The 11,688-nt window shown below is 24.3% G+C and overlaps 1 protein-coding gene across 1 annotated transcript; it reads left to right on the plus strand.

Annotated features, from left to right (window-relative positions):
- Window positions 1-7,703: 7,703 nt before the first annotated feature.
- Window positions 7,704-8,468, plus strand: LOC145842604 (uncharacterized). The gene has a single exon (XM_082950074.1). It carries the CDS (start codon window positions 7,719-7,721, stop codon window positions 8,139-8,141), a length of 423 nt encoding a protein of 140 aa, XP_082806200.1. The 5' UTR covers window positions 7,704-7,718; the 3' UTR covers window positions 8,142-8,468.
- The last annotated feature ends 3,220 nt before the right edge of the window (window positions 8,469-11,688 follow it).

Genomic DNA, 11,688 nt, shown 5'->3' on the forward strand with positions numbered 1-11,688 from the left:
TTGAAGATTATTAAAAATAATCAAACTAACCTAAAAAACTTTAATGTTTGATTAGTAATCCACACAATACATATTTTTAACGTGAATTGCTTGAGTTACTTTATAAATATTAATTATATTAATCCTACATCACTAAAATAAAAACATTTTATTTTATTAACATCTTACAAGGTTTTTTTTTTTTTATGTGTTACCACTTAATTTTTCATCATTTAACTTAAAATTCAAAAAAATAAAATAGGGGGTTGCTACTTTTTTTTTATAAAAATTAACATTGAATCTTATTTGAAAGCTTATAGTATATACTTAAAGATATTTTTATAGAAAAAAAATCAATAAACTTTTGAGATATAACTAGTTTTGTAAAAAACATTATATACGACCGTATGAAATCGAACATTTTTAAGACTGATTTTCTGGAATTTTAGAAAAATCACTAAAAACCTATTTCCTCCTTCATTTTTAAAGCAATTTAATTAGAGTTTTTAGGAAATCTTCTTTTCGATGTTACAAACAACTTGTAGGAGTTATATCCAAAAAGAATTATAACCAAAAAAAAAAACTTTTTTAATGAAAATTAAAAAACTTGTTTCCATGGGTTGTTTAAAATTTATTAAAAGTTTATTCAGACATAGTTTTAAAAATGATAAAAAACTGAAAGAGGAGATACTAAAATAAAAAAAGATTATATTTAATGTCTTTTATAACCTTAATTATAGGTTAAATATCAATCTTTCAAGCCTAATATGTTTAATCTGAAAAGATACTTTGTATTAAACAAGCTGTATATATGCAAAGTGAAAATTAAATTTACTTATAATAAACTAAAATATTAAATCAACTTTATTTTACAACATTGTAAGAAATATTAATTATTGCATTGATATAATCACTTTATATTGCCAATAAAAACGATTATATATTTAAGTTTTGTTAGTTTATAATAAATAAGTTTAATGTTGGTTATCAGGGTTGCCACTTATTAAAAAATTTTTTTAAGGTTTTCCAAATTTCTTTTATGTTTTTAAAAGTACACATTTTTGGGTGTATTTTTGGTTTAAAGTAAAGTTTTAAGGAAAAAACTGAGTTAAATAATACAAAAACATTGAAAAAATACTGTAAAACTACTTTAAATATGTTTTCTAATAAAATAAATTTTGATGATGACAAACATTTTTTATTCATACAATAATAGATTTTTTGAGTCAAATCGAAATTTTACAACTGAACATGTGAAAATTGTTAAAATTATAGGTTTTTCCAGTCTCTTTTTTGCCTAAGTTGTCAAATTCCAGGTTTTTCCAGGATTCCAGGTAAAGTGGCAACCTTGATTTATGTACTAATAAAATACAAATTTTTAGCCTAAAATATGGTTAAAAAAGACATCAATTATAATATATTTTCAGTTTGATATTGGTGCAACATCATCCTAGGTAATTATCAAACAGTTTTGCAACTCTTTATAACTCTTTATACTTCAGCAAAAATTTAAACAAAGTTAAGAAATTTCAATATTTAAAAGAGGTAAGGGGCAAATTGTTTTACTAATTTTTTATCAAAATAAATAAATTAAAGTTGGTCTGAAAAAGCTTAGATGTTCTTTTTATTAAAAGTCAGCAACTTTTGTTCTGCAATTAAATGTAGATTTTATTGGTTGAATTGCTATGCAAACTTTATTTTGTCATCAAATATAGTCCCTAACTTGGTAGTTGTAACTTTAAATTATTCACCAAAGCTAAATAAGTATAAAAAAAGTTTCATCATATTAATTGTTTTCCAATCGATACCTAACTGTAATTATCTATGTAACTTTTTTAAAAATAAAGAGTATATTTGTATGTTAATTTTATTAATAAAATATAAAAACGTAAAAATAAAGACTGTCTTTCGATTTAACTATTTATAAAAGTCTTTGGACAAAATTAAAACAGGTCATGTGTTGGTTTTCTATTGAACAAGTTGTAATGAGTAATTTAAATACGAATAGTTCTCATATTTATATAAATGTTTATTTAATTTCGTTGTAAACTTTTATTTTATTTCAAACTGTGAAAGTTCTTTTGAAAGCAGTAAACTTAATATCTATTTAACTGCGACAATTTATTTCATGTATGATTTTTTACTTTTTTTTTCATTTGTATTTAGTTTGTTACTTTTGACTTTAAGTCTAAATGGTTTTGTAATTACAAAAAACAGTTAAAAAATTTAAGAAAGTAAAGCTAAAAAACGTTTTTACTAGGAAATTTAGATTAAGTGATAGCTAATAAAATATAACCGGCAATAATTTCTTATCATATTATTTAGTAAAATATTTCGTTTATATGTTTAATTTTATGCTTGCGGTTAAAAATTACACTTTAGTTAGTCATTAATGTTTTCTAAATAAAAAGAGAACATAACTTTTAAAAACCTTCAAGTTTTTGATAATATTTGTTTAAAACTATTTTAGTGCCTCAAAGTTTTTGTCCTAAGTCTAAAGTTTATTGTTAACCAAATTATTTTATGTCTTTAACCTTGACTATAAATTATATTAGTTTTTTTACAAATTAATTAGAATACGTTATGTATTATATTCAGTACTTAGTTAGTTTAAGAAAAGTTAAAACGAAAAAAAGTCATTATAGACTCTAACCTACACATTGAAAAACAGGGTATATGCTAACTTTAAAAAATTCAACAGATAAAAACAATTATGCTTCAGATAGTTTTTTCAAAAAGATGAGTATCAAAAAAATATTTTCATATTATTAATTGTTTAAGAAATATTTATAGTTGAAGTAAAAGATAGTCTTGAAGCTAAAAAATTGGTTTCAACCTTTTCATAAGCTGTGCACAGTAAACTTCACAAAAATTCTGTGCACACTAGACTTAGAAATTAAAAAAAAAAGACACCATTTTTTTATTGCATTTGAGTGTCTTAATATATATTTTAATTTTATAAATTGTAAGTTTGTTTTGTTTTAGCCTTTTTAAATCTATAAACAAAACAACTAAGTCAATTAAAAACTGTTTTCACATAAATAATTTTTCTATAAACAGTTTTAAGACTATTGAGCTAAAATACTCTAGCCAATGCTCACTATAACATAAAAATGTAACACAAGAAAGTCTTACTTCCACAAATAAAGCAGAATTAGCTACTACTAACCATGAGATAAAAAATAGGTGTCTGTACAAAACAGAAAATAACATAAAAAGTTTTATGGGCATAGGGGGGGGGGGGTAAACACCCTTTTTTGGTTTTTGATCTTATTTTGTATAGTTTTTACTAAGCTACAAGATGCTTTTTACACATTTACAAAATTCAAAATAATTTTTGAGATATAGCCGGTCAAAGTCGGAGCCAACAATAGGTTCCTTATGGGAGGTGCAAACTAAAACAGCAAAAATAGACTATTTCACTAAAAATCTATCTTCTCCTACGTTTTTTGAGATAACTACCTCAAACTTTCAGGAAGTGTTCCTTGATATATTTAGAAAATTCTGTCGGAAGGAATTTTTACAAAAATTAAAAATAAAAAAAATATATAAAAAATAAACAAAAAAAACAGTTTTTTTTTTTTTTTTATTATAAATTTTTTTTAAATTAATTTTTTTTAAATTCCTTCCGACAGAATTTTCTAAATACTGCAAGGAACATTTCCTGAAAATTTGAGGTAGTTATCTCAAAAAACGTAGGAGAAGATAGATTTTTAGTGAATTTTAGTTATTTGCCGTTTTAGTTTGCGCCTCCCATAAGGAACCTATTGTCGGCTCCGACTTTGACCGGCTATATCTCAAAAATTATTTTGAATTTTTTAAATCTGTAAAAAGCATCTTGTAGCTTAGTAAAGACTATATAAAATAAGATCAAAAACCAAAAAAGGGTGTTTACCCCCCCCTATGCCCTTATCAAAGTTTTTTATTGGAAATTATCTTTAGTTCAAAAAAAAATTAAATAAATATGCTAGTACAGTGCTTATTCACTTATCCGGACACATTGGGCAAGATCTTTCTGTAAACATGTCTGGATAACTACAAAAAATTTATTTTCATAAAATATTACAACTGCTGTTATTATAAAATGCATAATAAATAATTAAAGTGTCATAATAAATACAAATACATAGTAATTGTGAAGTAGATATTAAAATGATAAATAATAAAAGCTAAATTTTTGGTTTTATATTTTTTTTTCTAAGATAGAAAAACATCAGACTTACTAACCCTTTGCAACTATATACGTATTTGTAATATTGTTTCAGGTGAAATTCAAACAGAACTTCTATAAAACAAAAACAAAAATCAACTTAGAATTTAATTCACTACCAAAAAGCTCTGAAAGTTTATATAAAAAAAAACTTTAAGGTGTTCTAATAGTGTTATTTTTAAGATTTCTAAACTGACTGACTTAACGTTTACATGCAAAGGTTTTTGATAACTAAACTAGTTTAGAACAAATTTAGAATGTAATCTTTAGTAGTATTGTTACGTCATAATAACAAACAAAGTTTTAGAAATTATAAAATTACTTAAAATTTTCTTATAACATTAAGCTGAAGTATTTTTATATCATACAATAATGTTATTGAATGTTATTGAAACTTTTTTTTATTTTTCTCTGACTGAAAGTGTCCGGATAAGTGAATAAGCACTGTATATATATTTAACTTCAATTTTGTCCTGATGGTGTAGGTGTCTCAAAGGTGGCTTCAAAATTTCTTAGAGTTAAATTTTGCAAGATCTAAACCCAGTAATTAACACTCTCAATAACAGATAAATCCTGGACAAGATGTTAAAAAGTATCTGTGGTGTATGAATCAATAACCGAAAGGTTCTTTGTGCACCAAATTCTAAGACCAAATATTTTGAGCTGTATTTGTTTGTCGTTCAGATAAGCAAAAAAAAGTGCAAAACATCATTCTTATTCTTTCTCCAAAACAATCATTTTTTTTACTTCAGGTAAGTAAGTTACATCATTTTCATTATGTATGATGCTATGACCAAAATGTCTTTCTCCACACCAATCCGTTGACCATAGTTGTGAGCATTCACATTTTTTCTGTCTTTTACATGCAATTCAGCAGCCCCTTTAAAAATTAATATAGAATTATTAAAAAACAAAAAAAACAAAAAAAAAAAAAGCAAAAAACTCTCGGTTACACTTCATTTGGAAAAAAACTCTCACAAAATTATATATTTACCTAAAAAATATTTCATGTAAGATAATAAAAAAAACTGAAATCCCTAAGAAAAGTTAGTGTAACAAAAAACACATCAACAATCCAGTTATGTTATGGCTACCACCAAATTGAACTCACAATCAGCTGTTGAAACTTTAAATAAACCAATTCTTAATTGGAGTTATAACAAATTTTGTAGTATGTAGAAAAACAACTAGGTTATGATTAACTTTAGGTGAGCACCAATATCAAGCTGAAATTTAAATACATTTGATGTCTTATTTAATCATAATTTAAGGTAAAAAATTATTTTTAATAAATACATGAAAAAACTTAAACTTATATAGCATAACTAATAAACTTGTATACTTAATTGCTTTTAATTTACAATATAAAAGTGATTTTATCATTACAGTGGTTTATATTGATTATGATATTGAAAAATATAATTTATTAAATATTTTAGTTTACAATATTTTAATTTAGTTCTTTCTATTTATTTGTATAGCTTGTTTAAAACAATGTATCCTTTTTTTAGCCTAAAATTATGGTTAAAAAGACATCAAATGTATTATATTTTTAGCTTGATATTGGTGCTCACCTAAAGTTAACCATAACCAACAACTATTGTAAAACAATATATTAAACATTGGTCAGTAATAAAGTAACATAAATTTTATTAAGTTTCAACCAATTTTTTACATGATATAAATGCTGATCTATCCATTGATTACCAAGATCCAGGTCCAAACAGGTTATTATTAAAAAAGAATCTGAATCTGATTGGATTTGATCTATTTTTTTATTTAAAAATTCTAACCTTACTTTATCATTATTTCAAAAAACAACTTCTTTTGTAAAATACAAACTCAGGATAGTATGAATTTAAAAAAATCTAAGTCCTGTTTTGGCCAAGGTTTTGTTTAAACTTTTATTATTAGTTTAAACTTATATTTTTGAACTCAAGCTGACTAGTTTGGTTTATTTGAGAAATTGTGGTTAATTTTAGTACAAAAAACAGTTTATTCTAAATTATAAATAATTTTGAGTTACTCAGTTAAAATACTTTGATATTTCCTCATAGATCATATCATTTGATTTTATATACTATTCCAGTGTTGATTTTAACCATTAAGTAAATTTTCTTCTTGTGACTAGCTAGAAATTTTTAATTTAAGGAATAAAGTGTGAAAACATGTATTTACAGTCTTACTCTTAGTGATTAAAAAATAAGAATAAAGGTATGTAAGCTAAAAGCAGTGAGTTAATTAAAAGAGTTGGTCTAAATTACTGTGCACAGTGAATCACTAAAAAGTTCAGAGTAAATAATTAAAATGTTATTTTTGTTTTGATAAAAGTATTTTTTTCTATATTTATTTGTTTTAAAGTTGCATCATATATTAAACTTATAAAATGAATGCTGTATTTGAAAAGTAGAACAAAACTGATTTTGCATGTATCTAAAGATAACTTATGAACTTTATTAAAAATTATGTCACACTAAAATTTGATTTGGTGTGTACACTGGGATAAAATTAGTTGTGTTTTATAGCACAAACATTTTCTTGACATTTTAAAGTAAATTCAGACTAAATTTTAGTCACTCAGCTTTTTTTTTTGCTTCAAAGAGTGACAACTCTGATACTGTTAAAATATTTAATGTGAAAATATTGTACATTTTATGAATTAGTTTAGATATTACAGTTTATGTACATTATGTATAGTAACCCTACTTTTATTAATTAAAAATCATAATTAGAGAAAGATTAAAATTGAACCAGCACAATCTTGTACACATGAAACAAATTCAAGAACAATCACACGATCAAAATGACTCTTTAACATTAAACTCATGCAATTTAATAAAAATAATGTAAATCAATTTTTAAAAATATCATCTTTTTGTTTTTCTGATTCACTAAATTAAAAATTTAAACTCTGCAAAACAGTCTTTTTTTATAGTAACTTGTGTATATAGTACTTATAGTGGTATGGTATTCTAGATTTATTTAAAATGTACTTATAAGTAAAACATTTATGAGACTTTTATTATTTTTTAAATTTTGATGAAAACTATAATCAAGTAGTTAACATAAATCTGTTAGTTTAATGAAGCAGTTATTACAGTTTTGTTTTTAAATGTAGTTAAAGTAAAAAAGGTATGTTTGCATCAATAGAAATTTTAAATAACTGAAATTATTTCATTACAAAACATTTCAAAAATAACATTTATAACTTAGTATTATTTATAGTACTAAACAGTTGCTATACTTATTTAAATTTTTAAAATGAATGAGTGTCACAAAATACAACTTACAAATGAGTTATTTTTATTAAATTAAAAAAAACATATAATGCATTTTCAAAATGTAAAACATTTACCTTTAGTAAGTAAAACAATTAGCTTTTTACTGTGTTTTTGTCTATAAAAAAAAACTTTACTTATAATCCATAAAATACTGTAAATTTGTGATTAAAAACAAGTTCAAGTTATATTTAAAAATCTAAAAATAAACAGTTTGGTTAAAATTTTACAGCTTTAAATAAATAGAATTCATGGTTTGGACTAGATTTTCCAGGCAGTTTCCAACGCTGTACAAGATAAATGTAGCTTTCTGGCAAAAGCTTTCATCATCATTCAAGCATGGCAACCACCCTGCCAAATCAGTTTTCAGATTTGCGTACAACAAGGGCCTCACCGAATCATCCAGGAACAGGCTAGCTATTTTTGTGAAGTACCAAGCTCCCAAGCTTGCATTTCTGCCAGTAATTGCTCTTTTTGCAACTTACCACGTTGGGTATTTTATACTCAACGCTGTTCCGCTTGTGCACAACTGGAGGTTGGTTGAAAGCTACGGTGATCGTGCCTGCAGGCATGAAGAGTATTTGAAGTCGAACCCCAAGTACTTGAGTGCGTTGTTGCATGGGTATCAGTCACTGGCCCCACCAAAAGAAATGATTGTTGCAGAACTTGATTAAGAATAATGCTTAACTTGATGTTTTTGTTTAAAAAATAGCTCATTTTAACAATTTATTAAACAAATTATACTTCAAAACTTTTTAATAACTTTTTAAATTGCTAGATAGTTGGCACCATCATAATAATTTATTAAAACGTTCTATTACAATATAAAATTTTAAAATACTTTCTGTCTAGCTTTCAATTGTGTGTATTTAATTTTTTCGTCTAAATTTGTTCATACAATTTTTGTTATAAAAATGTAGGTTTCTATAAAATATAGTTGTTTTTAAAGTGAAGGTGACTTTTTATTGTTGATTTTATAGTTAAAAACATTAAAATTAATACTTATAAGCTGATGTCGAATTTTTTTCAATTGTTATCTTGCAGTTGATTAGTTTAAAATCTTTTGAAATTTTTTACCTACTGTAGAAGTACTACTATTTGCTGATTATAGTACTAAGTACAATATTTTAATTATAAAATATAAGTGTTCACACCTGTTCAGTAAATGCATTGAATCTGTTTTAAGTAAGCACTAGTGTTAAGTAGCAAAGATTGAGTAGTTATAAAAAAAAATTTAGCAATAGTTCACATAAGACATATAATTACAAATGCTAAATTATTTTGAATGAATATTTTAATATCCTATATTTTAATAAATTTTTATTATTATAAGTAGCAAAGATTAAAGCCAGAAAGCACGTGATGCAAATGATCACAATCAATAAATTATTTTAGATAAATATATATATATATTATATATATTTAGTATATAAAAATTATGAAAGTACTTGATTTAGAAATATTTTATATTAAAGCTAGCTTAGATAATAACAATTAGTGATTTTTTGAACAAGTACTAAAGTTTTTAATGAACGACTTACTACTTAATATTTTTATCTAAAAATACATATAGGACCAGTTTAATTACGTTTATGTATAATGTTAAAAAGTACACCTTTCTAAAAATTTAGTACTATGAATTTTTAGTTAGTAAACTTTTTATAACCTGCTTATCTATTTTAAACAAATGATAAGTTAAACTTATTTAATTTTTCTGCTAATTTGTAAGTTTCTTTGTTTTATTAGATTAGGAAATAATTATATACTTGAAGCTTTATTTAGGAACAAAAAGTAAAATTCTCAACTTAAAACTAAGGAGATAAATACAAACTTTTAAGTTCAATAGTTTTTTTTATAAAACAATAATTCAATTAAAATAAAATCTATTTGAACAAAATTTTAATTGTAACTAATGATCTCATTGATTTATTGAACGAAACATTGTTTTATGAAAGAATATTTGAATTAATAATTTTGGTTAAAAGAAACATTACTTTTATAATACTAAACTAAAGTTTAACAATTAAAATCTAACCTGTGAAGTTCTGAAGAAATTTTTATAACTAAACTTAAAATTTCTAAATATTTTGTTTTAAACGTTACAATAAAAATTCGTTTATATAATTATTATTACTATTTAACAAGGCTAAATCAAAATGCAAAACACTAGTTTAAATTATAAGAAAAACTCAGACTAACTCCGGATAGTTTGACTTAATGTTTGTATTTGCTTAATTTTCAAACTCAATCTTGTTTTTAATTCTTTGTTATTTAACAGATTTATACGTTTTATTATTAATTTCTGTTTATTTTACATTGTTGACTTTTAAATTGTCACCGCTCTGTTAATCATAAACAAGAACTTAATATTTATCGTTTTATCAAAACTTTGTTTAACAGATTACATAAACAAAAAAATTGTTCTACTCTTAGAATCGTCTGAATAAAAAAAATATGTTTAAATTAAAGTTGAATAATACCTGTTGAATAAATCTTGAGAAATTGTCTCTTTCCATGTATATAAGATGAGAACTTTTTCTTGAACCAATTAGAAATCAAATGGCATTAATTTACATTTATTTTATCAAAAAATATGTTAAAATCGATCTAGCGGATGCTAAGATTAGGATCTACAATCAGAATATTTTTTTAATATCAACATCCGGCCGAATCCAAGTAAAAAACAAATTAGAACTATTAGTTCTAAATTACACTTAAAAGTTTGAATATAATTCTCATTCGTTTATTACTTGTGGGTAACTTTTCAAGTCGAAAATTGACGAGGAAAGTTTTTTTGATCTCATAAAAAATAAATTTTAATGGTTCGAGTAATTATAAAAACCATACTATAAAACATGTTTTAAAAATCAACTCATTAATGCAGAAAAGTAGTTGTTTGATAATTACTACAGTACATATATGCAAAATCAATTTAAATGCAAAAGTGAAAATGTTTCTTACATAAACTGTTTTAGCTGTTTAGCACAACATACTTTCAAGGTAAAAGAAAATAACGCGAAAACGAGATTATTGCTGGTAAATCCCACGGTTTGCCCACCCTAATCTATTATTACGTTCTAGCTAATAGTTAGAAAAAATGATCAACGTTTTTCTTTACTGAAATAATGGTAAATCAACTTTTTTTATAGAATAGGGTCGACAGCATCCAGCGAGCGACTAAACTTAGTTATAACTTGTAATTTCAACAATGTTAATCGAATAACAAAATAAAGTTTCAGAACTATTATTTGTAGGACTTAGTGCACGATAAAATCTTTTGGTTATCGATTCGTACACCACTTGGATACAGTTTAATGTCTTGTCCAGGACAGAAAAAAAAAACGATCAAGTTTTTGAAATTGCTTGAATAAAAGTTAAGAAGTTTGATGCAAATTGAATTCAAAATAATTTGCTTATTAAGTGAAAGAAAAGATAAAAAAGTGTTTTCTACTTTAGAAACAAATCTACAAATAACTGTTCATATTTCACAAAATAGTGTAATTTCCAGTAGACTAATTTGTATCCACACTTTGAGAAATACAGGCTTAAGCCTAAACATAGATACTGTATGTACAATTGTTTTACTGGCTTTCATATTAGTACAACTACTAACATCGTCCTATAGCAGATATTTACTATAATGTATTTTAATGTTTAAAAACTTTAAAAAGTCACACATGTTTTAATATAATATTATGTTTATATAATTCGTTAAAGACTCTATAAAATTTTATATATAAATCCGTAGTTCTTAAAGTTATCTGAAGCTCTGTAGTGTAAGTCGCAAAAAGTGGATTTTTAGTTTACTAATGTGTTTTTTAGTGTAGGACACTTGTGCAAAATCTTATTTTGCCTTGTGTCCAAATTTTTATAATTTAAAGGAATTAATGTTTTTCACTTGATATTATATTTTTTTCCTAAAAAAAGAAAACATTGAATAAATATAGTAAAACTGTTTTCAAATAAAAAAACTATTTTTCACAAACAAAATAAGTGCTAGTTAAAATGATTGTTGTCTTTGATTTCTTGATTAAACTGGAAATTGCTGTTCATGGGTGTGGCTAAGGGAAAATGAGAGAATAAAATGAGAGATCAAGTGATCTACAGTCCAAAGTCCAGGAAAATGAGAGAATCAAATGAGATATCGCGTGATTTATGGAAAATTCTAGAAAAAGAATTCAAAATCTATAAATACGCTCAATCAGAGCATGAAGCGGGCAA

Source organism: Thalia democratica, chromosome 8 (genome assembly GCF_965202585.1).
Source record: "Thalia democratica chromosome 8, ktThaDemo2.hap1.1, whole genome shotgun sequence".
Taxonomy (NCBI): Eukaryota; Metazoa; Chordata; class Thaliacea; order Salpida; family Salpidae; genus Thalia; species Thalia democratica.